The 27,625-nt window shown below is 48.8% G+C and overlaps 1 protein-coding gene across 1 annotated transcript; it reads left to right on the top strand.

Moving 5' to 3' along the window:
- Window positions 1-27,258, top strand: LOC141971381 (glutamate-rich protein 3-like; the record flags this gene model as incomplete). Its single annotated transcript, XM_074928703.1, is given in 13 exon segments — window positions 1-158; window positions 5,556-5,649; window positions 7,192-7,317; window positions 7,924-7,995; window positions 10,360-10,470; window positions 14,461-14,641; window positions 16,022-16,208; window positions 16,718-16,852; window positions 16,854-17,014; window positions 19,476-19,682; window positions 22,562-22,855; window positions 25,407-25,552; window positions 26,775-27,258. Coding segments are annotated over 13 exon segments (2,356 nt in total), but the record flags the coding sequence as incomplete, so codon positions are not given.
- Window positions 27,259-27,625: the final 367 nt, after the last annotated feature.

The following is a 27,625-nucleotide window of genomic DNA, read 5'->3' as shown; positions in this document are numbered from 1 at the left end:
ATGGCCATGGCGAGCAGCGTCGGGGCATGGCGACCAGTGCCACCAGCAGTTCCCAGGCGTGGCCGCAGCCAGACCCAGACTCGACAGGCTCGTCGGCAGAGCTGCCCCTCGCCACACCAGGAGCGCCGGCCCTTTGACCTGAGCTGCGCACCGCCGCAGTGAGTGGAGCCTGGGGGGCCCGGGGATGGTGTTGGGGGGCTCCGGGTGGGGTGCTCAGGAGGGCTCTGGAGGGCACAGGGCCAGTTCAGGCAGGCTCCGGAGAGCAGGGGGGGTGTCTGGGGGCCAGTCTGGTCACTGTCCCTCCCGTGCGGGCCCGGGTGGTGGTGACAGGGGGGCCATGGGGGACACGGTGCAGTCAGGGTCACCCCTTGCATGTGAACGGGGTGAACTGGGTGGCTGCACTCGTTTCACGGCCCTGGCCTTTCGATTCTGTAAGAATAACGATGCGGAATTGAGCACCGCAAACAGCTGGAAGCCCTGAAGGTGTTTCCCGGCGCTCGGCGCAGGCAGAGCGGTGGTTCTGGGTACGGGGTTTGGCCGGTGGGAGCCGTCGGTTGCAGGTCGGCGCCTTGAACCCGGCTCCTCTGCGCATCCCGGGCCCCTGGCTGCGGTGACAGCGTGTGCTGGGAGCGGGGCCGTGGCCTCAGGCCTTTCTCTTGTTGTTGTCCGGCTTCAGAGCTGATCAAAATGCCCCATCTAAATGTCGCCTGCTGACTCGGGTCAGTTTGTTCGGTAGCTGTATCACGGTGTGGTTTCTGACAAGCACGGCAGTAGTAGTTGCGGTTAATAACTGTGGAAGCCAGGGCAGTTCCTCCAGGTGAAGTCCCTGAGGCACAGTGCGGGGCGGCGGGTGGCCCAGCTGCGGGCAGCGGCTCCCCCTCGGAGCAGGAGGGTCAGTGTACATGTGTCAGAGCCCTGGCTCCTCACACAGCAACAGCCTCCTTCTGCGGAGATGGGGCATTGTTTTCCTGGCTTTTCATCTTCTGAACAGATGGCCTCGGAGAGAGAGGAACCCACTGGCTGTATTCGCCTGGCATAAGCTTGGAGGCCCCAAATAAAAGTAAACATTTTTGCTGAGTAGTGTCATAAAGGCAGCAGTTACCTTCTGGATGCCTGTACTGGCACATAGATGGCAAAATCCCGTTCTCTGTGACGGACTTGCACCATCTTTTGAGTCCTAGGCCCACACGGGCCTGTTCGGCCATTCCCAGCGGGGACTCACAAAGTCCTTACTGTCAGGATTTAATGCCAAATCCCAGTTCTGCAGAAAACTGCTTTGCCAGCATCTGCTTCCCTCTCTGGAGACCCTGACAGCATCTCTTTGTGGAAGTGGGACATGCATGACGGTGGCTGAAGATTTTCTTCGGGAGGGAATGGCACTCAGGTGCCGGGTGCCTGGGACGTCTCCTCAGAGGAGTCTTTGTTCCCCAGCGGAACGCGCTGGGCCGGTGCCCCTGCCTTGGGGGTGTTGAACTTGCCGTTTGTGGTTGACAGCCTGTGGTGAGGCTTGTTCTGCCTGAAAGCCGGACGAGCCTTTCTTGTTCGTGTCCCCAGCAGACACGGTGCGAGATCCAGCAGGTTGCTGGGGTGAGGAGTGGTCTCCCCCAGGGCAGGGCTGGCTGGCTGAGGGGCAGAAAGCTCCAGCTGGGGTGTGCGACACCGGGGCTCCGGCTCCCCATGGCTCCAGCAGTGCGGAGCTACAGCTTTGGGGTTCTCTTAGATTATGTCTTTGGGGAGCAGTCACTGATTTAATTGCACTGTAAATTGTTTACTGCAAAGATTTGCTTTACCAAACTGATGCAGGATGCCTGCTGTGACTTTGTCTCAAAATCCTTTCAAATGAAAAAGAGCGGTCTTAAAAATCATTGTGATACACAGCCCTGGCCCTGAGTACAGTGCGCTGTGCACCGCAAGCTGAGAGAAACTAGATACTGTTAATAAATAGTAGCGGCAGTGACACTACAACGAAAATCCTGCTGAATGCGGAGTTCCAAGTGGACAGTTCCTTAACTGACTAAAATCCTGGTCATCAGCTCTGCTCTGGTTTGTGTTTGGTTTTGTAATCCCGATTTGCTCTGTTTCGGTAGAATGGCTAGTTAATGCAAGGGATATGTAAATTGGGGAATATTCTTTTTTCCCATGGTATATGGTCCCTCAATTTAAAATTCTAGACAGGTGAGAAGCAGAGAGATTTTTGATGGTGACCTTTCCCTTTGAAACTCCAAAAATCTAATCTTTAATATAATGTAAAGTATATTCTCATCTATGATAGTCAGCAAGGTAAAGAACATTCTGCTAGTTTGAAAACAAACTAGTGGGAGGCACCAAGTCAGAATAACAATGTAATAAGGAAAAAAAAAAAAAATAGGCAGATAACACTGGGTTAAACTAAGAGAGTCAGGATACAACCTGACACCCTGTTAATCAGGGTGGTGGTAGCAGTCTGGTGGAATGGTGGCTGCAGTCCCCGCGAAGCAGTGATCCCGTAGAAAAAAAAATCTGCTCTTCCTCAGAAAAGTCCAGTGGTGTCTAAGTAGCTCCTGTCCTCTGGAAATCCAGTGGAAAAGAAGAGAGTCTCTGGTATTTAGAATCTCAGGTTATATCCAGGATGGAATGCTGGTGTTCTCCCTCTGCTGGAGCATCTCCCAACGGGATAATGAGTCACGCTGCATGGCATTGATGGGCCATTAGCAGAAAGATAGTCTGGAGGGGCGGGGGGAGGGAAGCAAGGAAACACTGCCCCACCTGATTTCAACAGCTCATGAGGATGGTAATAGAATACACTGCAACCCAGGACAAACATTTATTAAAAAAAAAAAGTGGATGCCCATTGAAAAGGCATTGTTAAAATGGGATGTCACCATTTCTCAGCGACTCTGTAGTAAAAGTGCCACATCTGGAACATCCCTGCTGAAGAATTTTGAGGAGATTGCTTCACTTGAATCAGTCTGGATTTGGCATGAATTTGGAGAACTCTACTCAAATTTAGATGCAAGTGAAGGAGGATTTTGAGCAAAGTAAAAAAAACAAACCAAAAAACATCAGGAACAAACAGTGTACATCCAAGGGTGACATTTGTATATAGTTCTTAAATATTTAAATCTCTGGAAGAAAACTTCTCAGACGTGAACTTCTGTTATCCTTTTGTTGGTAACACGTGCAGGAGCAGAGGACTAAATGAGACCAGGGGTCTGCTTTGCTCAAGAGCTTGTTTCTGACAGTCATCGAGTTAGGAAACTCGTGACGTTTCTCAGATAACTTGCTCTTGGGGAGGTGCTGCACAAGCCTCAGGCTGCGTTGCTCTGTGGAGCCAGCAATGAGCCCAGGTCCATGCTGTGCCGGCGCCAGTGCCCGGCATGTTCTGTGCGGTGGCCCTTGTCCCGATCCGATATCGGGGAGGGTTCTTAAACGATCCCAAGAGCAAGTTTAAGACACAAGCGAGGTCAGATGCCGTACAACCTTATGAACTTTATTTTTTATAACAACTGATAAGAGCGATAGGACAGAGAGCAAAAGAGAGGAGAAAATCAGAATTCTGAAGCAAGAAAGCGGTCGAGGTGCAACTAATTACCACCACCACGACCAGGGATCCAGCGATGTTCCGTCGGCTCGTTCTCAGTGCCGATGATGATGTTCCACATTCCTGGCTCCGTCGGAGTTCCCAAGAAGCATCAGCATCCTGAGAGAGGAGCACACAGTCCTTTTATAGTGGCCCGTCCCCACGATTTCTCCAAAAGTCTGCCTGCCCGTTTCCACGGGGGCTTGTTGTGATGTGTGCCGTCCCATGGTCCTCCATGCGTGCATGCCCAGGTGGTCACGGTGGTCTTGCTGGCGGGGGTCGACCTGCTTCCTCACTGCCTACCGTCTCACGCCGCCTACCCGGCCCGCGCGCAGGTGTAGCTTGGTGGGCGCTACCAAGGCCGCTGTTGTTCCAGCCTCGGGCGGACGTTGTGGATTCATTGGGCACTTTCCATCTCCCTCAAGGCGTACTCCTTCGCAACAACAGGGTGCTGAGGCCAGGAAGTGGTAGTCGTGAAGCAGCAACGTTGAGACAAATAAAGTTCAAAAAGTCCCTTACAGCCCTGTGCCGCTCTCCTGGGCGAGAGGGGCCTTCCCCCGGCAGAGAGCTCGGGCTGCCCGCCGCACCGTGCCTCTGCCGAAGCCCAGGGCATCCAGCTGCCTTCTTTCCCGTGGTTTAATGGGTCTTGGTTCAGGCCCAAAACATTTCCTCATTCCCTCCAGTACCCTTTTGAACCTTGAATTTAATTCAGCATTTTTGAGGACCAGCCTGTTCATCATTTATATGAGAAAATACATGTACAGACTTCTTTGAAACTGAAGTTGCTACATCCCTCTGCTCCAGTGGGAGTTGCATTTTAGCTGCTTGTTTGGTCCATGAAATGTTAGATGGAAGGAAGTCAATGAAAAGGAATTGGATTGACTTTCTCCTCTGCCACTGTGTGCAGCTGCCAGGTGATAGCATGAGTCAATCCTCAGCACAACTGATGTAATCTGGTGGTTTCAAAAGCAAATGCAAACAGTGGATTTAAAAAATAACGTAGAACAGTTGCTGTAGTACTGGTGTTTCACCAACGTGCATAACCGGGTGAGCTAAATCATTTGTCTCAAGTTTAATTTATTGTTGGTAGGCTACCTGTGAGATTCTTGTGAAACCCCAGATAAAATTGCTGTAAATCCATGATCTCTTTGGGTTTTTTGATTTCTTTTTCTTTTTTAAAAAGCATTCGTTGTTTTGTTGAGTACGCCTTTGTGTGAGGTAATTCAGCCTAGCAACAGACATGTATCTTGAATTATCCTATTGAAGGATGTGGAATACAGGTACGGTGGCATTTAAATGTAAAGCCAAAGGAAGCAAAGGAGTTGAATCTCTTGTTGTGTAATTAAAACACAACCTGCCTAGAGAGCCCAAGGGTCAGGCTGAACGTATTATGCAATAAATTTATGTGCTCACAAATGTGAGTGGACTTAGAGTATTAAAAACTGAAGCCTACTGTCACTTCCTTTGTTATTGCTCCTGTCTTCCAGAGGGTGAAGTCGGATAAGGTTGTGCTGAGAACTATTTAAAACTGTGTCTGCTGATTACGGATGCTTCAGTTTTTGTGTTCAACTCATACCTGAGGTTCAGCTTTTGGAACCTCTGCTCTGAGGTAGCTGTGATGATTCCCCTCTGTTGGGTTTCCAGGGATGCAGGACGTGCCTTGGGTAGAGCAGGGGAGGGTCCTGCTTGGATGGGCTGCGTGGTCTGGTTCTTCCTTTGTTGGTCTTACAGCTTCTCACCAATAAATAGGAGAGAGATCAATTTGTTCACTTTGGATTGTTCAAGGTACGCATTAGAGAACTTTTAGCGTATTGACTCGGGAACTGGAAGAGACTTGAGGAGGTTTGTCATTTACCTGACAAACTGTTGGGCATGATTCAACAAGACAGCATTTTGTGCAGCAAGCTATTGCACAGGTCTCTGTAAATGAAGCTGTAATAATCTGGCTGTCAAGGGGCTTATATTATATGAATCTGTATTATTGCTTTTATTTCAGATTACTGGAAAGCTACGATAGCCTGAGAGACAAACACTTGGGTGAATACTTCAAAAATACCCGGATAAGACGACATCTTCAGAGATCAGGACTGGTGAGACTGAAAAATTTCTTTTTCTGAGAAAAAACGAAGAGAATTATTTGTTTCTCTTAATATTGTGCAAGTCAAATCACTGATAGTCCTGTTGCTGATTTGTTAGAGGTATGTGTTGTCACTGGTAAGAATTTGACCAGCCAAACACGTGCAATTCTGCTGTGCCAGATCAAAGCCACACGATCCCACTGTGACCGAGGGTGGGGTGTTTAGTCAGAGCATTCCCCACTCCGTTGTTCTCTGCCGTTGGTCAGCTGGATGTCGCAGCAACACGGGGCTGTGGCGCTCACGGCTGCACTACTGGAGTCAGAAAGGCAGAAGGAGGGGTAAAGCGGGGCTTGGGGCTCAGCTCCATGAGCTGAGCGGTTTTTGAAGAGACTGGTGACAGCTGAGGAGATGCTGTAGGTGGCGCTGGGCACGTCTCGGGCCTAGGGGCCGCCTGGGGCTGTGAAGGCGCTGGCCCGCGGCTGCTGGTGGGTGAGTGTGTCACGCCAGGAGTGCCGTGCTGACCGTCGGGTCGAGGCCACGCTCCGTGGAGGATCACGCTCCCGCTCCCAGCACACCTCTGTCATGCAGCAGTCGCGACGCTTGTCTGTGTGATCTGGGAACAGGGGCTGAACGGATTGAGGCGGGGTAAATACTGGAGAGCCGTGGCTCAGCCCCGAGCTGCTCAGCAGTGCAGTTCCAGGAAGTTATTGCACACGTCGCTGTATTGCTGCACGATTGGGGCTGTGTGAGAATGTCTGTCAGTCTGCTTGTATTTCACACCCCGGCAGAAGAAGATATTTCATGGAGAGGTCTTGGTAAATTCAGAATGGTTTTATGTTTTTGCTGCGTACATATCTTTGCTCATTGGAGTTTGCCTCTGCAAAATCTTTCCGTTTGCAAATACACAGAATCCTATTACAGAATCACAGAATCGTTCCGGTTGGAAAAGACTCTTGGGATCATCAAGTCCAACCCTCAGCCCTACTCTACAAAGTTCTCCCCCACACCATATCCCCCAGCAGCATTGATTCTCTTAGGTTATCGATTCTCAGAGGTTTTTAAAATGTGAAATCTAAGCATCTTTGACTCTAATAGCTATTTAAATAGCTTCAGTGTTATGTTTTTAAAAGACTTTAATGGAAAGCTGCAGGATTTGGTAAAGGTGAATGTGCTGAACATTTTAAAAAATACTTATGCACTGCTGGGTGTGACTCTGTCTAGCACAGGCAGATGCCACCCCTGTGCAGTAGGAAGGCAAGTATTTAATTGCCCTCCACTGACTTGGGCAGCGGCCCCTGAAGAGCAAGGCTGAGCCCACAGCTTTTAGGAAATGTGACTGGGGCTCTCCTGCCCTCTTCGGTTGGCTGATGGGGTCCCCGGGATCAAAGAAACGACAATTCTGTGCTCGGAAGGTGATTTCCACCACTGTGACAGAAGCAGAGGTGGTAACTAACTGGGAAGAGAAGGTAGCCTTTCTGGGAAATTGGGCTCCCTTTAAAAACGTACCTTGTTCTGTCATGTCCTTCTTAGTTACATTATATTTGTTTATGGCAGATCTCAAGAAGTGGCAGAATAATACCCGAGAAGGAATACCGGCTAAATACTCTACGGGAGGAACACCTGAAATACGTACAGGAGTACCTGGCTGGCACCGTGTTTAATAAGGCCCCTGACAGAGAGGTATGCATTTACCAGCGCCGTGTGAGCCATGTCAGGTACTCCCCTGCTGAGAGCCAGGGGCTGTGGACTCATACTGGACTGTTTGTGGTAGCTGCGCCCTGGCGGTGCCCTGAAAGGCTCTGTCCTGCTGGGAAAAGGACAGTCGTTGTGCTTGACATCCCCGCATGAAACCTCCGCTGGCCTCTGGTTGTCAGCCCGCAGCGTCATTCATCAGAGCGTACGCTGTCCTGGCTCTCGTGCTGCCCTTCGGCTCTCATCAGGTTGTGGGATGATATGCACAGGGCTAGCTGGCTTAAAAGAATTCCAGTCGAAACAGTAGTTGGAACATGGTCATATATCTCACCTGAACACAAATTGTGGGCACGTTCCTGTTACGTCTCAAGAATGGAGTTGGTCCCTACAACTTTACAAATGCTCAGTTGTTAATTGCCAATGTTAACTTACAGAGGTGTCATGCAAATGGGTTGAATCAATAGTGGTTTTGTAATAGGGCTCGGTGAGGAAAACAACCAGGGAGCAGGCAGGTGATAAGCAGAGCAGAAGCGTTATTACCTTCACTGACATCTCATAACGTCCATTAACGAGGTTTCTCTCTTACATTGATAGCGTCATCATCAGCCAGGAGCAGAGAAGAAACCTGCGGAGAATGGCAGGAAGGAGAAGGCGCAGAAAGTCAAGGTAAGGCTGGAGTGCTCCCCAGCGCTGGGGGGACGCGGCAGCTTTGCCCTGGGTTAAACCACAGCCGTGGGTCAGGCCAGAGGCTCGCTGAGCCAACGGCTTTGTCTCTGATGTTTATGGAAAAAGTACAAGAAACAGATAAGTAGAGGATGATCCTTCCCCAGGTTCCATCTCCTTCCTCTAGCCAGCAGTTCAGGAACTTCAATTCACACCCTAATTCCTTTGGAATCTACTTATTATTTTGGTTCTGCAGTGTTCTTGGTTGTGGAATTTAATTACGAGTTGTAGGAAATGGCACTTTCTTGCATTTCTGCACAATAATTAATGTATCTGCTGTCTGATAATTGGAGCAATTTGGTGCTCCATTGTTCTCCTTATGAAAAGAGTTAATACCTGTTCTTTTCCAAGGCATTTGTAGTTTTACACACCTTTTTCATATTCCTTCTCAGTTTTCCAAGCTGAAGACTCTCAGTCTATTGAGGCTTTCGCCCATGAGCCATTCCAGGCTTCTCTTCTCATTGCTGTTGCCATCTTTCAACCGTTTCTAGTTCTACTCTTTCTGTTTCGAAACGGGGAACCAGAAGAGGATGAATAATTGAGGATACACGTTGCAGTTCTTCTAGTAATTCTAGACACTATCTGCTCTTGACTGCAGCTGCACACTGAGCTCATATCACACCCTATTTAGCAGAACCAGCATGTAAGTAATGAAAAGAGGTTTCAGAAGCCTTTGCTTTGGTGTCACGTAGGCAGGGCTTGGTTCTGTAGTTGTTAGAGTCACGGAAGTCCCACAGAAGTCAGAAGTTCTTCTCCCCATGAAGTCACTTGGACTCACATGGGAAAAGTTGTTCTCATTCTGGCTGAGATATACTCAGCATCTTTTTTCTTTATTAGGAGCCTGTGTCCATCGCGAAGAATGCATTGTGAAGCTAGCTGCTGCTTGGAGCAGCTGAAAACCAATGTCAAATCTTTCTGATTTTAAATAATACCTTTATGAGGTAAAGGAAGGAGGAGATTTTCATGACAGACAGCGATGGCTATGGTACTTGCACTGTTTACTGACTGAAGTCCTGCTGGCAGAGTCACCCCAGTGGAAGCCGTGACTAAGGCAGCCTGTGAAGGGAGTCTGGACTTGGGTGATTTTGGAACAAAACCCCAAACTGCTTCCTTCAGTGAGGAGCATAGGGGAGACGCCTGCTGTCCTGGCTTTGGCTGGGACAGCGTTAATTTTTCTTCTTAGTAGCTAGAGTAGTGCTGTGTTTGGATTCAGTGTGCGATTTGGTATCAGAAGAATGCTGATAGCACAGGGATGTGTGCAGTTGCTGCCAGGAGATCAAGGACATTCCAACTCCCCCTGTCCTGCCATGGGCGGGTGCAGAAGATACTGTGAGGGGCCATGACCAGAGCAGCAGACCCAAACTGGTCAGGAGAACATTCCTCATTGTGTAACGTCACGCTCAGGATGTAAAGGAGGGTTGGCTGGGAAGGGGTTTGTTCTCTCTCGCTTCCAGGACTGCTTTTTCAGGATCTTGGCTTCTCCGGGATCACCAGCTGGGAACAGGCTGGGTATCAGTCAGCGGGCGGTGGCAGGTGGTTGTGCATTTCCCATTTCTACTTTCTATTATTGTTGTTTTGTTTCATTTCAATTGGTAAACTGTTTTTATCTCAACCGCTGAGTCTCCCCACCTCTACCCCTCCAATTCCCTCTCCCGTGCCCAAGGAGCGGGGGGTGAGTGAGCGGCTGCCTGGTGTTTGCCTGCCGGCGGGCTCGAACCACGACACACCTGCAGATGGGTGATCTGTGTCTCTGCTGCGGTACCACGCCGGGACACAGGAACCTGGCGGCAATTGGCAGTGTAATTTAACCCTCAGCTCATACGTTCAGTGAATTCGGCTGAGTAGCTAACCTGAAAGAAAAGGAGAAAGACAGATGACTGAGCAAGGGAGGATGGGAGACAGAGCTGTCTGTCTCCAGAAGGGTCGTCAGCCCAACGTGGGGCTTTTGGAAAGAAAAGGGAGGGAGGGGCATCAGCCAGAGCAAGGAAGTGGCAGATGCACTTCAGCCAAGCCAAGAATCAGGAGATCCGCATAAACAGGCAGATGAATTGCATTTGGGAGGATCAGCAGCTGGAGAGGGCTGCAGGGAAATGAGTCAGAGGTGGGAACAGGTCTTTTCCCTTGTCTCTCTCCTTCTCCCCGTGATTTCCTTTCCTTCCTTAAGCAGGCGTCCCAGTGTCACAGCTGTCCAGTGAGAGGCAGCTGGCAGGCAGGCTCAGACATGGCTGTTAGGGCTGGCAGGCCAATGTTGATTTGCTTCTTGCCCACAATTTAGTACCTCAGAGACGTACATTTCTCTTCTTTTAGGCGGAACCAGCCAGCTTTAGGCACTTCCCGCACCCACCAGCCGGTACAAGAAATCATCGTGGGCTCTTCCCTCCCCTTGGCAGAGAAGCCGCTGGTCGCTCCCGACAACAGGTGAGTTTTAGCAGCCACCCCGAAGGCGCTGGCGTGAGCACACACAGCGCAGGCGTGCACGTAGGCCTGTGAGGTCTGGGCTTAGTCTAGAGCTCTGACTGCCCCATCCGCCATCCCCTGGGGCCGACCTCCTGTTTGCAGGGTTGTGTCATTAAAGAGAAGTCTGCAGAAGCCGATGCTGCAGGAATGGCACATCAGAACGCAGGAAACAAAAATCTTTGTGATAAATCTGCTTTAATCCTTCCCTTTTCTCTGCCTTGTCGCCCAAGCCTAGGCCGGTGTCAGTACATTAAGGATTGTTAATGGGTGCTACGGCTGTAGGCGCGTTCTAAAACCCTGAGAGCAATGGAGGCCTCTTAGAAAACAGAGGTGAAGGGGTGAAGTAAGGCTAAAGCTCATCCAGAAGGCCGTGCTTCGGAGCTCTGGCTCAGAAACCTCTTCCTCTCTGTTAACAGGCAGAGAAGGAATGTTAATGTACTCTGGAAAAATAATGATACGAACGTCTAAGGTCAAAGGTCAAATATATGGCTCAGTTTTGACTGGTTCTCGATTCCAGTGATGATCGTGGGTGCAGACTGAAGTGAGATTTTCAGTCCTGGGTAACCTCCTCTCCAGGAAGAGGACACTTGGGCCTGTGGTTATGTGTGATGGTGGACATCATCGCATCAGCACCGATCCAGGGAGTCTGCCTGTTGTAAGGCAGCAAGTTAACTCAGATGAACAGCTTTTTGACTTGGTGTTCTGAAGGGTATACAAGGAAAAGATGAACTAATAACGTGATAAAAATGCAGAGTATTGAACAAAAGTAGGTCTGCTTTGGTGGTGCGTTCTCTCAGCGTGCGTGTGCTGAAGGCACCAAAAGGCAGCACCCGGCTGCGTTCCTGGGCGTGCCTGTGAGCTCACGTGTTTGCTTCAAGGCTGCACTGTGAAGAGACAGTAGCAAAACCTGGATTTATGGTCAAGAGTTATTCTGGATGCTCCAGTATTTGGATGCTCAGTGAGAGATGCCTAAAGGGGCCTGGCTCTTCAGAGGCAGACGAGAAAATGTAATATCCTGAAGGTACCTGAGAACCACTCATCACTTCCAAATATCACAATCAATGCTTTATTTTTTATTTTTTTTTTTTTTTTACTTATGGTGCTGCTCTGCACTGGAAACTATACACTGAGATTTTGTGGCTGTTTTCTTTTTCCTTTTCTAGACTTCCAGGCGACCACATGCAGCGCCAGGGGATCTGCAGCACTCACTCCATTTCCCACCACTTCCCTTCTGTGCTGCAGCGGGGGCTGTCAATACTTCCACAGCTAAAAAGAAGTGCCTGGCACCTCAAGTCAGTCAACAGCCTGCCGGCAGGGTGAGGCCATATTTCATTCTGAAAATAATGTAATTGTAGGGACAGCTTTATAACACTGCTTTAGTACTACAGCTCCCAGAACTGTATACTGCAGGCAACATGCCTTCCAAAGGGTGATCAGCTTTTTATTAAGCTCTCCTTTCAAACTTCCCCTTAATTTTCAAGACATTGACTTACTGGTCTAATGCCCAGTTCTTGATCACAGTGAGGAAAAATGTGGAGACTTTTTTAGTATAAAACCTCTGCATGCATCATTTTCTCCCTCCACATAGACTATCTGTTATGTAGAGAGGCAGGCAGCCACCTGGTTAACACCAAGAACTCGGGAATATTTTCACACAGCCTTCCAAGTTTTCCTCTTCATCTACAGCTGCAAAGTAGCAAAAAACCTCCTTTATTTATTTTTACCATTCCTCCTGCTAAGTCACACTGTCAGGTTCAGAGAATGAGAGCTTTTTGGAGTAGCCAGACATGATCTTGGTACATACACAGTTTCTTTCAGGTGCGATTTGGACTTCTGTCCTAGAAAAACATGATGTAATTGGTTTTGTGTTAGGAGTTCCACGGGACTGGGGTGTTTTGGAATGGGGCTGTGACCACTGCCTGGCAGACACTGGCCGAATAGCTCCCTCCTGCATTTGCTCTGTATTGTGATGGGCACGATCCTTTCTCCAAGAATTTGCTGGCACTTTCTACTTAATGCTCCCTGCTGCCAAAACAGCCAGATCAGTCACAGGGTATGCAGACATGACGCAGAGCTCAGAGCCAGAGCACGCGGCGTTTGCGGAATTTATTCTCTAGAGGTGCCTTTTGCTCCTCAGGGCCCTGGGCCTGTTTGCATTTCATCCTGAAGGAGGACTAGACCTCCACTACAAATGGGAGAGAAGCGTTTTGAACCACATCTTGTGTAATTGATGCCAAATGATGTTACTGTCGGGAGACTCTTTGGGATGCTTTGGAACTTGCTTGCCAGCGGAGGGAGCGCAGCAGTGCCGTGGGGTTCCGTCTGCTGGGGATCAGAACCCTGCACGGTTACAAGCAGTACCCGGCTCACAGTGCTGTATATACCTATGGGGGTGACGCTCCCAAGCAGCTGCCTGTTGCTTTGCAAATTAAAAGAAAGGGTTTTAGCACAGAAATCTTTTCATGAACAAAAGTGCATGCACCGAGTTACGGAACTGTTGTAGAAGTGTGTGTCTTACGAGGTGTAAAGAGCCGTCAAACCATGGTTGGTTCAATGCGCTCGGTGGCTGGTTTTGCATAACCTATTTAACCTGGTTAAAATGTTTTCACAGGAGGAGAGGAGTGAAATAAAAGGACCAAATACAGTAAAATACGTGACCAATATATCTTCCATCATTAACACCGGTCTGATACCAACACCACCTCCACCCCAGCAAAAAAGTGGAAAAACAGTGAGAACTGGGGTGACCAGAGGGAGACAGTTGCGTCCCGTCGCTGTACCCAGTGAGGCAGAGGTACCTCCAAGGATGGTAAGTTAGCTCTCTCTACTTCTCTGTTTATGGACAGGTATATAATCTTCCTTGTTGGTGTATTTGCCTAATGTTTAGCACATAAATCTTTTCATGAACAAAAGTGCATGCACCGAGTTACGGAACTGTTGTAGAAGTGTGTGTCTTACGAGGTGTAAAGAGCCGTCAAACCATGGTTGGTTCAATGCGCTCGGTGGCTGGTTTTGCATAACCTATTTAACCTGGTTAAAATGTTTTCACAGGAGGAGAGGAGTGAAATAAAAGGACCAAATACAGTAAAATACGTGACCAATATATCTTCCATCAACAACACCGGTCTGATACCAACACCACCTCCACCCCAGCAAAAAAGTGGAAAAACAGTGAGAACTGGGGTGACCAGAGGGAGACAATTGCGTCCCGTCGCTGTACCCAGTGAGGCAGAGGTACCTCCAAGGATGGTAAGTCAGCTCTCTCTACTTCTCTGTTTATGGACAGGTATATAATCTTCCTTGTTGGTGTATTTGCCTAATGTTGAAAGACGTGTTTACCTAGTTTGCATAAATATTCACCAAATTTTTGAAAGAAATAAAATTCATAACTAAAATATATATATTATAAATATATATATAAAGTTAATATATAGAATATATATAATGTAAGTGCCACCCATCTCTCTATATACTAAAACATTTGGTGTTTTTCATCAGCTGGGGGAAAAAAGGGTGCTTGAACAGAAAAACCATGGGAACTCTTACTTAAAGCCTTCTGGTTTAGTCGATCCGATCCTGTCTGTGACCATATCTGGTACCATAACTTCAGAGGGATATAGAAATGCCTTGAGTGTGTGAAAACTTCATCTGTTATACTATATCTCCAGCCAGTTTTGACTCCTGTAAAAGGGAATTGTAGGAACCCTGGATTAGGGGGGACCATACGGGTCACGGTTCCTGCAATTTTGGGCAATTAGATGCAGTGGATTTTCAGTTTGAAACATTTTCCTCCCCTTCTGCATGTTACAAAGCACTTTCCAATTTAAGCAGCCCAAGGCTCATCTTAAAAGACTGGAAGCCTCAAGTGTACGCCACACGTACATGCTCTTTGTGTTCACCTTTTGTTAGAGTTGGAAGCTGAATGCATTTTTTGTGTCTTTCCTGCTGCAGAATTCTGGAGTAGTCTTCAGGTCCGGGGTACGCAGCGGCCCATGTATCACCATGGCCTTTCTGGGAAGAAATCTGCATTTATTGGGCAAGGATGCTGATAAGAGGAGTGAAATCACAGTCTATCAGCAGCACTGTGGAGGAGAAAACCTTTGTGTCTACAAAGGCAACCTATTGGAAGGAGGTGAGGGTGAAGAGTCAAAGAATTCATATCAATTCTGGTGACATCATGTATTTTTTTTTTGCTAAAAAGTTGGTGTGGTATCAAAATGACTTCAGCTGAGCTCAGTCGAGGTATATGCATCCAGGGATTTCTATACCATCTACCTCCACACTAAATCTGGATCTACTGTTTCATGATTGAAAGTGGGGTTAGAATGACTTCTGCAAATTATGGTGGAAGAAACTTAGAGAACTAATTCAGCAAAATACTGTAGCTTAGGTTAATTTCATATAGAGCTGTGTGGTTAATAAAGTAGTAGTAGGAGCAGATTGTCCTTAAATAGGGGTTATCTGTTTCTGGCTTTACACAGTACATCAGTGCATGTTGCTTATTACTCCAGAAGGAAAAGTAGATAAGGGGAGCCCAACTCCCATCTCTCTGACGTGAGTGCAATTCCATAGCACCAGTGGAAGGTGAATTGTGTTCTGGGAACCTGGGAAGAGGCAATGGCTGGGACATTGTCACTTGTGAGGAGGAGTGATTCCACCGATGACCCCCTCATTCCAGCTCACAGAACCCCTGTGCTGGCGTTTTCAGCGGGCGTGGGAAGATGGTGCAGAGCTCAGTGCGCTCCCGCCCGTCCCCGAGGCTGTGGGAGCACCGCGGCGTGCCCGCGGATCAGCTCACGGGGCTGCTGGGCTGGCTCCCCGCTGTGTCCTCTGTGCCTGCCCCTCTTGTCCCCAGCCCCGCTCACAGGCCTGAGGGAGTGACCGGTGTAGAGTGGGTACAACCCCGTCCCCCCGGCAGGGAGCGGGGTGGCCGCCTCGGTGTCCTCCCGCCTGGATGCCAAGCAGTGCCTTGCAGAGCAGCTGGAACGGCTCCAGAAGCAGCATCTTTCCGGTGCCCGGTGTTCCCTGAGCCCAGCCGCGTCCGTGCGGGCCCAGAGCCGCTGGTGCTGAGCTGTGCTCATCTGGAGCCTCGGCTGCCCCTGCCAGGGGTGTCCCACTGCGGGGGCTCTGACATGCTGCTGCCCTGCACCGGGTGGGCCCGTGCCAGGAATCCTAAACCTCCTGTGCACGATGCCCACTCCTGTAAGGCACGGGCGGAGTTAATTTTGTGGAGATGGGAGGCTCTGCTCTCTGTTCTGCTGTGGCTGTGAGCGCCCAAACGGAGTGGCTTGTCACAGGGGTGCCCAGCTTGGCACTCTGGGGTTGGAGAGAGACGCGGCTGTTGTGTGGGGAGGAGGTGGGGTATTACCGACTAATTAATGTACCCGAGAACCAGAGTGCCTGACCTCAGAGGGCTGGGTGCTCTGGTGGTGATGCAGGTGAGATACGACGATTGCAACAGCCTGGCAGCAAAGCATAACCTCTCTTCTTTGAATCCCTTCTGTGACCGCAGAGACCTTTCAGTTCATCTCAAGGAGGCACCGAGGTTTCCCCTTCAGCCTCACCTTTATTCTCAATGGGCTGACAGTGGACAGATTGAGCTGCTGCTGTGAGTACAGACACCGGAGGCCCTCCACGGTGGGAGGCAGACACGGATACTTCAGATTTGTCAGTGTGGAGGGAGCATCTCCCTGCTACAGGTATGGAGACAAGTGTGCTTTGCTCACAAGGACCTCGCAGCCCAGTAGTTTGAATTTATCCCTTGTTTCCTCTTTGGTCATCTTTCTGGCACCCTGCAGCTCTTCCTCATCCCTGAGCAGAGCGGTGGCCAGGGGGTGCCACACTTACACCCCTTGCCTGCCTCTCGTGAAAGTGCTGGTGAAATAAGTACGCAGAGCGCTGCTGACTTAACTGTCGTTTTGGGCGTTTTCTTTGTGATTGTGAGAACGGGGTAATTTATTTTTAAACAGCAGTTTTGGGGGAGGGAAAGATTTTAAGACACCCTTGTCTGTGAAGAAAACATGGTTTTCCAGAGACTTGTGGTTAGCTACGGTGAAAGTTCTGGTTTCAATGTCACCCTCTGCTTGCAGAATTGCATCGACACACTCCATAGAGCACAGTGTCCCGACCCTCGTGGGTGGTGTAGGGTGGCTCTCCGTGTCTGCGGGTAAAAACATGATACCTTCCCATTCTCCTTGTTGTTTTATAGGTGCATTATTGCAATGGGCCTGGACAACAAGCCAGTGCCTCCCAAGAAAAAGATGGAGGAGGACCGTGAGGAAAATCCTGTGGGTTCCGGGACAGATGGAGTGTGCATTGGAGATGGAGTGTGCATTGAGCCAGGTAAAGAGCAGCATTGAACAGAAAGATTCAGTGTTAGTGATCTCACCATGTGTGGAAGCAAATGTCCAAACTATTGAGGACAATATGGAGACCGGACAGGAGAACAGAGAGGAAGGGAAAAAACTATCTGATTGTGAGCATGAAGGTAGTCAGGAAGACATTGGTAAAACTGGTACAGTACTGCTAAAGAGAAGCAGGGGATGAAAAACGGGAGAGTAGGATTCTGTAGAAGGTCTGGGATTGCAGGCCTCGGCCTTTGCCTGGGGCTTCCTCTCTGAGGACACCTGGTGCGAGGAGTGTGGCGATGCCTGTGTCTGGGTGATAAAATCAGTGGGGCTTCTTTGGGCCAAGCACCAGGACGAGAGGGTTTTGCAGGAGCCAAGGAAGTGAGTAAGGAAGGTCTGAGAGGCTGCAACAGGAGCCTGAGGGCGATGGGAAAGCAGGAGGGAAGTGGGGCACAGCGCAGGGACAGCCGCGAGGGGGGAGAATGGCAGCAGGCGAGGACAGGTAGAGCAGGAGGAGGGACCGGGGTGGGTGTGGGCAGGGAGACGGCCAGTCTGAGGGGAGCTCCAGTGCGGGGGAGTGGAGAGAAGATGGCGGCTGCAGGGGCAGGCCGTGGGCAAGGTGCTGCTGCCTGCTCCGAGGTGGGTGGCAGGGGAGGACGGACTGGGGAGGGGGGAGGCTCAGTGCTGGGCGCAGGAGGGGAGGGAAGGTGGGAAGAGCACGTAGCAGCCAAAGGTCAGCAAGATGCAGCGCTAGCTGAAGTGTTCTGGTCTCCTCTCCTCTGTTGCCAGGGGCCGTGCAGGGCTCTGTTCCCTAAGGCTCTTTCCCGCCCCCTCTCCACCACAGTGCCCCAGGCACCGCTCAGGGGACACCTGCCCCAACCTCCAGGTCCTGGCTTGTCTGAGCCTTTGTTCCTCTGCCCCAGGCCTACCAGCCCTCCTTTCGTGCCTCCTCTGCTCCGACCCCCCCGGACCATCGTCCCTTACTGACCGCTCCCCTTGCCTGTTGTAGCTAGCTGACCTTCCCCCTCTGCTTGAGGCCCACCTCCTTTCTGTCGGCAGATTTAAAAAGAAAGACCGGAGAGAGGCTGCCCTTGCTGAAAGTCTGCCCGAGGGGCGTTTCTTGTGGCAGGCCAATGCAATATTTCTGGTATCAAACGGTGCGTGGCAGCTCCACCTGCACGCCCAGGATGTGCCACCTCGGGCCGGTCCCTGTTGCTGTCGGGGACTCTGCCTGCCCCCGCGGGAGAGGCGGTGGGCTCAGCTCTTATGATAAAACCTTCTTCAGAGTGAGTCAGATTTAGAGAGGGATCTAAATTCCTACTTCCTATTCCTATTTTTACTTTCATAATTCCGCAGTGCTGCTGCTACTCAGCTTCCTCATTAGTCCCCCTGGATCTGTGTTTGGCATTAATCAAGCCTTTTTCCTTCAGCAGGGGGGCACCTTTCTGACAGTTGCCTAAGGAGGCCTCACTTCCAACAATGCAGTTGGAATCGCAAGTGATTTTGAACACAGAAAAAAAAAAATCTCCTTATTCCCTTAATTCTCATTGTCTGGGTAACCGTTTATCTGCCTAATTGGTTCTGCATCAGGTACTCTTGATTTCTGTCCCTGGCATCTGTCCCTTCAGTATTTTAAAAGCACCGATCGAAAGAAGAAGGGGTGGGCAATAAAATGGGAAAGGTGAGAAGTGATGGCCACGAGGGACAGACAGCTGGTGTGTCAGCGGTGGCAGCTCTCCGGCACAGTTGGGTTTGTTGCCTCTCTGCTGCACGCGCAGTGAGCTGGTGGTGGCAGAGGAATTACTGAATTTCACAGGGAAATCACTGACATCGCTACGCGCTGGTGCCTGGGGTTGCAGCCGCTGCAGCTTGGCTGGGCAGGGGAGGATTCTGTAATGCGTACGCGTGGGGCCAGTCTTTACTACAGATGTGAGCAGAGCTGTCTGTCAGCTACTACAGCTTGTCAGGCTCGTGGCCTGGGACGGAATCCAGACCGTGTTGGGGTGAAAATGGCAATTCTGTTGTCAGCTTCATTTGTCTGAGGATTTCACCTGGGAGCTGAAGGAGGTACCAGAGCAGTGCCGTGACAGAATGTTCCTCCGCAGCACCCTTTGGCTGGATTGATTTAATTCATTCAGTTTGTAAGCCACTTCTTTGCTGATTAGCCACGTCAATCCACATGTGTCTTTTTTTGTGCTGCAGTAGATTACCTTTCTCCAGCTTTCTCTGTTGCTTGCATTTTTTATTCGTTGCAAGAGGATTTTCTCCTGTCATAAGAGACTGTCTTGCATTTTATTTCCGAGTTTGCCCAGTTCTCGGTTTTTCTACTCCTGTCAGTGGCTAATCGTTCTGATTGTTGTTTTTAATGTATTGATCATACTTGATGCATCATTCAGTAGCTTTACTGCATTTTTGCTGTGCTATTTATGAGGAATACGATGCTTTTTTATGATAATGTGCTCTTATTCTTCCTGTCGGTGGTCGTAGATTCTCTCATGGCGTTAAAAAGACTGAGCAAATGCAAAGGCAAAAGGAGATTGATGAAGTTAAGCTCTGCCTGCTTAAATAGAACTTTATTAGTTGTGAATTCCGTCTCACCGTATGATTCTTGTATTTTAGAGTATGATGAAGATATTGAAGCAGAAGAGAGACAGATTGATGGTCAAACGAATGGAACATCAGAGTCACCCTCAGGTGATAAAAAACCTGACTTGGACATTGCAGAGGAGAGTGAAACCGCATCAGAGAAGGCATTGGAGGTCTCTGACAGTGAGAAGGATGAAGATGATGGATACTCTGACAGTGACTTCCAGGACGATGAACAAGGTTAGTTTATTTCATACTGAGGCTTAGAGAAGTTGACCTGATGCATGTTTTACATTTTGTGCATGTTTTACATCTTGTGCGTGCCTGGTACATGTGTTAAGGGGAAAACACAGTAAAGCACATGCAATTCCTTCTGAACTGGAAAAAGGTAGCTGTTTTATCTGTGGTTAATTCGACCATCCATCACTGAAATACGGCAAAACCCACGGGCAGTGTAAGGGTGTGGCAGCTCACAGCAGACTTTGCTGAACTATTGAGGTGCAGAAATGGAGATGGAGCCAGTTGGCAAATTAGCTCTAAATACTTGGGCAGATCAGCACTTTGTGTCAGCGGTCACTGACGTCCGAGACCACTGACACCTTCTGAGGATACGCCCTTTTATCTGAGAAGCCCCCGGCACACCCGATGTGCCTCCTGGTGGTTTAGCAGTGCTGTCTTTAATGGCCCTGAGCAGCCAGAACCTCGGCGGCGTCCCCTGGCGCACCGCTGGCCCGTGGTGGCCGAGGGAGGAGATGCCGTCAGCTCAGCTCTCCCTGCTGCCTGCGTGGGATTATCTTCATCAATAATCCCATGGAAAACTCGCAGGCAATTTCTCATGTCTTCAGTGAACAGCAGCATTCCATTCACCATGTCGTGAGTAAGTCGGAACTGATCTGCCTTTTCCTTGTGGCAGTGTTTTAGTTCTCTCTTAACTTTTCTCCTCTATGGCTTTGTTAGATCCTGAGCTGACTTCTGTGCCTCTCGCTTGTCATCATGTACCAGGATTTCTCCATTTCCTGCTCTTTCAAAATCAATTACTTCATATTCCTTACATTTGACCGTCCTAATGTGCAAACCGTTTCTCGAGTTAAATGGAAACATTACTTTCACATTTGTATTTCTAGGTGAATTAAGCAATGGTAATATTAAGCAATACAGCTCTTTGTGAAAAGGTTGCAGCTGCAAGAAAGATCCAGTCTTTTTATAGAAAGTAAAAAGTCCACCAGAAATTCCAGTTAGGTTTGAAACATCCTTGCTTATAAACGCATTGCAGCGATCAAAAAGAATCTTAATTTTTGTTCTCTCATGATAATCAGAAATAGCTTGTGATTCAGGAATAATCAGTACAATTAAGCATTCTTTTCTGCTTGTTAGTGCATGGCATTATGAACTTCTCTGTGACTTCACTCAGCTGCCTCTCAAGCTCTAGCAGTGTGTGATGATCATTCATTCCTCTTTCCTATTTGTTCATTTTTGATATTTTCCCCTTTGTAATGAAATCTTGCTACTTTTTTTTTCCCCACCACTGAACAGAAGAGGTGGAGAGAAGGGATGAAAAAGATGTGGGTTTCTCCCAACTGAGATGTAATAATAAATTTATGAAAAATAAGTATTAATTGGTAATTTTGAGGGCAAGAAGAGCTTTCTGCTTGAATGAAGGACTCTCTGGAAATACTATAGGTGGAAATATTTCAAGCAACATTAGCAGCAACTACTAGTTCCATTTTTTTAGGCGATTGGTAAAGTGCCTAATAGCTCTCCACAGTGGAAGATGTTTCTGGATATTCATGATTGAAAACGTTTTTCTTTAATTCCACACCACTGTTTTTAGTTATGCCTTTTTGCACATCCTTAAGCTGGTCTTTTCGGTACTTCGTATTTACAAATTCTCCAAGACAACATGACCCCATTTCATTGTTGCTAGCTTCAGCTTTCATCTGCTTGTGTGCTGAAATTCCACATGCTCTGTACATTTATTGTGCTTTGAGATCATCTGCCGAGCCTTGCACCTGTAGTTTTTTCAAAGAAGAACTCGCTTCAACTTAAGCATGTGTGTGTTAGAGTTGGTAGACCAGGATTTTGGATAGCAAGCTTTTGGGCATGGATGCTATGTTTCTGTGTTTCAGCAATCAGTACACGAATCCTCTTGTGAGCTCTGAGTGCTGCTTTGGCAGAAATAACACGCTAATAGTAATGGGATCTGGATCTTTATGAGTACGTGCTGTGGACAGATTTTGTCTCACCTTAGTTCAGCATATCATGACACGTGTTCAAGAGGGTCTGAAGCTGTTGGGCCCCTTGGGTCAGTTCAGCCAGCATACAGAGCTGAGAATGAAATCCAGATAGCCGAGGTGCCACAGATGTGACTTTTGCATCCAGTATTATGAGTTGGACATAAATAAAGAGCGTGTAAGAGGGACCTTGGCTTTCAAATCCCTGTGGACCATAAGCCAGTGAGTGAATTGGGGAGAATGGCTGACAGTTCCCCTGGTGCAGTGTGTAATCTGCACGTTGGAGTGGTTCTGTCTCTGAACTGTTTGTACTCCTGTCAGCGCCTGGGAGCGATGGTGTTTCCCGGGACTCTAAACGTACCTCCCGTCAGAACAGAGGCGCGAGTCCGGGGCAGGCTGGAGGTGCCAGAGTCGTTGCCAGGCGGTGGCTGCCCAGTCGTTTGTGCCTCAGGTCCGTGGCAGCAGATGCTGGAGGCCGAACCTCCACCGCCCGTGGCCCCGCGCGCTGCTCTGCTGCCCGTGGCTGTGGAATGAGCGTGCGCCTCCGCGGCTTCTCAGGGCGAGGCAGCATCCTCACAGCACCGCTGCAGCGAGCTGGCAGGGGGCGAGGGCTCCGCACCTCCCCCTTTGCTAATTCTAAGGAAAATTGCGGAGTTTTATTGATTTGCTGGTCTGGCCCTATACAGGGCAGTCCACTGATTTAGAATGGCAGTTCCCATTCAAACACAGCTTCTTTGTTCTTGTTTTAATTAATTAATGGGAGTCGTTGACATATTTTAGGGAATTTTTAGCTTCCATGTTTGAGGTTTTTTTAAAAGCAGTCCTGCAAAGTTATTGTAATGCACTGCAGATGAGTAGGATATTTTAAAATATTACCAAAAATTGCAGCGAGCCTTTCTGAGGCTGAAGCAGATGAAGAAGAAAAGACAAACCCAGAAGATCTAACAGCGAGGGAAGACGCTGGAACTCTTGATGAAGATACAACATCAGTACAGCGTCAGGTTCCTGAAGTTCCTGGGGAGCTCAAACAGGCTGTGGCAGTAGCAAGTCTGCTCGAGGAAGACAAGGAAAGGGATGCAAGCAGTAGGGGGGACAATGGGGAGGATCTCAGGCCATCGGAAAGCAGCGTGTTGGAAGCAGCTGACAGCGATGAGGAGGGTCCTGACAGTGACGAGGGGAGCGGTGAGTACAGACCCTCTGCCCGGCTGTGGGTGACCAGTGCACGCCAGGGTGCCTGTCTGCCTTCACAGCAGGTCCTGGCGCAGCACGGGGGAGGCAGTTCTGGGCTGTTTCCAGGCTGCTAGAATACTCTCTTGGCTGTGAGCTAAACACCCACCCAGAACGTGGCCTTGGCTTATTGTTTCTTTTCTAGTGTTTCCAGCGTAAGGCTTTGACCGTTGTTTTTCACTCCAGTAGCTGGGTTTCGCATGTCATGCAATTATTATGAAATCCAAACGTGATTGATTACCTGTAGGAGAGTCTGTATGCCAGGTTGGGGGAATCTGTTGATAATGATCCAAACAGAAACCAAAAATTACTGTGTGGATCACAGTGCAGCAGATGAAGATCAAAACTGTGTCAGTTGATCCATGGTTGTGTTGCTTCACTGTGTCGTGGATTTTTTGGGGAGGAGCAAATCGAATGGTTGTGCGAGGCCTCATTTTTACTGTTGATAAAATGGGCATCTTGCAGTTTCATCCTTACCTGTATGGGTAAGGGGCAATTAATAAAAGGTTGGCCACAAGAGCAAGGCTTTGCCTTATTGTATCTGGAAGGGGAAAAAATGTAAGCCCTTGCTTTGCGATGTCATCCAGGTCACAGGGGAATGTCCTGGGTGCTGTTAAATCAGGCAGCATAAAAGAACAGCTGTCTGCACTGGTGCTGGCGTACAGGAGAGCCACAGGCCATGGTAGATGAAATTTTCAGTTGTCTCTTTGTGTGCTGGATTTGCAGTGGAATGCAGAATGCATTCCCTTTATTTTAACAGAAGGCTTTGGTTCTGTTTCTGTTGCTTTCAGTTCACTGCAGTGCATCTAAGATAGTCTTGTGTGGCATAAACAATCGGAATGCTGCTGCTTAGTGCTCTGCAAGGCAGTTGCTGCTGGGTTACTTTGACTGTCTTGTGCGTTGCTTTTGTTTTGGTTTGCATTCAGAATTGAGACAGTAAAGACAGTAACGTGCTGTTCATTGAATAATGCTGAAGCCTCCAAAGATGTTTGGCTCCGGAACCCCTCTCTTGTGTGAAAGAAACTTCAGTTTAGGCACTTTCACCACTAGGCTCTTCAACACTAGAGTTGAGCAAGGACTACTGAAGAAGAACCTTACAAACCTAGAGGACAGAATGTTATGCTGTATCAATGGAATGTGTCAAGCTAGTGATCTGGTCCTGAGCTGGCCTAAGAAAAGAGTGTTGTTCTTTATTAGCACGATTCCTGTGTGCTTACATCCAACACACACGGTTTCATGGCTCTAGGCTTGAACAGAGATCCTCTATCGAGTACAGACAGATAGTCCGAATGGTAAGTAGGTAACGGCGTTTGATCCTTAGTCCAGTCCTGTTCACCTCTGCTGCCAGGAGACTACCTGAGATTCAGGGATGGTGCAGGTCAAGGAAGGACAAGAAAAACCATTGAATCCTAAAAATGATAGATAGGAACGACCTCCTAATTTGCATAGTGATTTGTCCCCGTCTACCTGGGGGTTATCTAGGTAAATTCTATAGCAAGGAAAGAATTGTCAAGAAACAGAGTGTAGAGCAATGAAAGAATTGGCTCTCAGTCCATTCTTGAGCCTCCAAGGGTCATTCTCAGGGTGGTGTTGAGAGGAGGATGATAGGCACTGTTCTGTTTTGTCCTGCTGAGACCCATCTGACAGGGTTTTTCCTAACCGGTGCTGTCATTAGCAGTGCAGAACTAATTTATTGGAGAAAATTGTATACGCTGAAGAAAGCAAAAGGTGCAGAGTGCTCCTCTGGGGTGGTTCAGATGTAGGCTGAGTCCAGGCAGATCACAACGGGTGGTGTGACAGGGTCTGTCAGAAGCGTGGAAGTACCTGGGGTGGGCTCCTGCTGCGCATTTTCTGATCTCGCTGCACTCTTTGTGACAAGGAGATATTGCCAGTCCCAAGAGAGAGAATTATTGTCAGCGGTGTTTGTCACCCTGCCCTAGGCTCGGTGTTTCGAAAGACTGCCAGTTCTGTTTTGTCAGATGTATGACTTGACTGTGAAGCATCACAAGCATTGCATTTACAGAGCAGAAAATACTTCTCCACTTATTTTTAGATAAGTGTAGGTCTTCACACACTGAAGTTGGGGAACTGAGGAACCATCAGAACTGTAGTTGGGAGCTTAACATAGACCTTTTTTTTAAGAAAAAGTATTGATAGAACAGTAACAAATTTATGTCTGTAAAACAATATTGTTGCTCCCATGTTGAACCCCCCTTCAGACCGCCTGACAAAAGCAATCTCACCGTTGTGAAAATGTTGTGGAAGACTGCTGCTCTACGGTTCAGTAGATGCCCCTGCATGAATTTTCCCTTGGATTTTTCGTGGTTGTCTCCATTTGGTTTTAATCTACCTGAATTATTGCTGGTGAAGATTGACATGGCTCCAATCGGGTCTGCCCTAACATTTCAAATTTTAAACCAAGCTGAGGCAGCTGGATGAGTTCTGCTCCCCTTTCGCTTTTTAATGGCTTCTCTTTCCGGCTTCCTCTTTTGTAACTTTGTGGTAGTTCTTGAAGATTGCAGTCCAGTCCGGGTGAAAACAGCAACGGCAGCTGGACATGGTGATCACATGAATTCCGAACCTGATGACTCCTGTCCAGATGTGGAAGAAGAGGTCGTATCAAGTGGGGAGTATGATGCCAGTGAAGGTGAGGTTGGCTGTTGAGCAGGGATGAAATCTAATTAATCTGAAGTCTTTTTCTAGAAGTGCTTGCCCTTTCCCTTCCCTTTCCTTTCTAGTCTATCAAACGCTACGTCTGCTCTTTCCTAACTCGTATAAAATTTGGTGTTGACTCGCTGGCTTCTGTAGTCATGTGTAGTTAACCTGTATCACAGTAAATAACTGCTTTGTTGGTAGCTGTAATGGTCCTAGGTAAAGAATGCAGGCCATGAAAAACTGTCTGCCAGTCAAGAAAACAGCTGTGGAAGGCAGGAGCCTAGCAAGTTTCCCTTTGCTTGCAGGGAGTTTGGGGGCTCCTGGGGAGGCAAATGTCCAGGACAGGCAGGGTGGGACTGGCAGATGAGGAGGGAAGCTGAGCTGCAGCCTCCATCTCCGTGCTGTGCCCCGTTTGTCTCCCAAGCTCATCCCCCGGTGAGCAGTTGGCCTAATCGGCAGTGAGCTTGGTCTTGGTTCCCTCCAAGAACCTTTCTGGTCCCTGCACCCTGAGCCGTTCATTGCTGGGAGCCGTCCTGGAAGGTCACCTTAAGCTTCTACTCCCCAGCAGCAGTGAGTCTGAAAAGCGAAGAAACCCACAGGTTAAAACTGACTTCAGTCTGCACTGCTGCTCTTCCTTTTCCTTCTGCCATCCTCTAAGGGTCTAGCAGCTGGCAGGAACAGGCCATCTCTATTGTTTTTAAATTGCTAGTTGTGCACGTTCTTACTTTGGCACATGAATCCAGGGTGTTCAAAGTTTGTTTTTCTGGTCAGCTGGGAGCCTTTTGACCTCCTTCCTCTATGTAGCCTAAGAGCACACTCTTGTAAGGTGTGTTGTCTTTCATCTGGAGAGTGTATACAGGAGGCTGGAGGTTCCTTCTCGTCTCTGGGGATAGTTCAGAGGGCAGGCAGAGCTGTCAGAGTTGAAAGATGGTCATGCGTCGGCATTTTGGCTTAAACTAGTTATGCCAGGCGTCAGAACAGCAGCACTAGAAATGTAGTCAGAGCAAAGGTGCATGATGAGAAGTAGCACAGCAAGCTTTCTTCTTGTCACCATGCTGATGTCCCCTCATTGCTTGGGAGAGGTAGCCTCTTTAATAATAACCCTGTAAAACAGCCTTAACACTAACACAATTCTCAATTAAACTATTGTTTTTATTATTTTTTAATAGCACCATATGGAACATTCTTGGCAGAAGGAACAAGAACACTTGATGTGCAGGAAGCAGAAGAAAAAGTGTCACAAGAAGGGCAGAGGGTAGAGGAAACTCAAGCACTTGAGGAGGCAGATTTTATTGAAGAGGAAGGAGAAGTTTGCACCAAAGAGGCAGGAGAAGAAGTAGAATGGGTGGGAGATTTGCTGCCGCAGGAGGAAATCCTGGCTGTGCTGCAGGCAGAGGGTCAGCTTGTGGTGGAGGAATCTGCTCCTGAAGAGAGTGCCATGGCAGAAGGACATCCTAAAAGACAGGTGACAGGGAAAGGAAGGGAGCTTGGCACAGAGCTGGCACGTGGGGAACAGGATGTTCTGGTGGAGGGGATGGAGAGCGAGGCAGATCTCGAAGAGCAGGAAACTGGGGAAGAGGAGCTGTCAGGGGGAGGGGATAACCTTGGCCGGGAGGAAGGCAGAATGCAGCCCGAGGGGCTGGGGGGAGCTGAGGACCTCTCTGAGAGTGATGACGAGGACACTGAGATAGAAGAGTCAGAGGGTGAGGAGAAGCTGGAGGAGGGAGAACTTGAAGAGAAAGACGTGAGAGGTGCTGTGTCTGCAGGAGAGGAGAACCTGGAGGAGGGAGAACGTGGGAAAGTTGTGGGGAGTGCTGTGTCTGAGAGAGAGGAGAACCTGGATAAGGGAGAATTTGAAGCAAAAGATATGGGCAGTGCAGTGTCTGAGGGAGAGGAGAACATGGAGGAGGAAGAATTTGAGAAAGAGCTGGGGACTGCTCTCTTTGAGGGAGAGAAGGAACTAGAGGAGGGAGAACTTGAAGAGAAAGATGTGAGAAATGTTGTGTCTGCGGGACAGGAGAACTTGGAGGTGGAAGAATTTGACGTGAAAGATATAGGGAGTACTGTGTC

This window comes from Athene noctua, chromosome 28 (genome assembly GCF_965140245.1).
Source record: "Athene noctua chromosome 28, bAthNoc1.hap1.1, whole genome shotgun sequence".
Taxonomy (NCBI): domain Eukaryota; kingdom Metazoa; phylum Chordata; class Aves; order Strigiformes; family Strigidae; genus Athene; species Athene noctua.
Note: the sequence above shows the minus strand (reverse complement) of the source record. Positions and strands in the feature narration are given on the sequence as shown.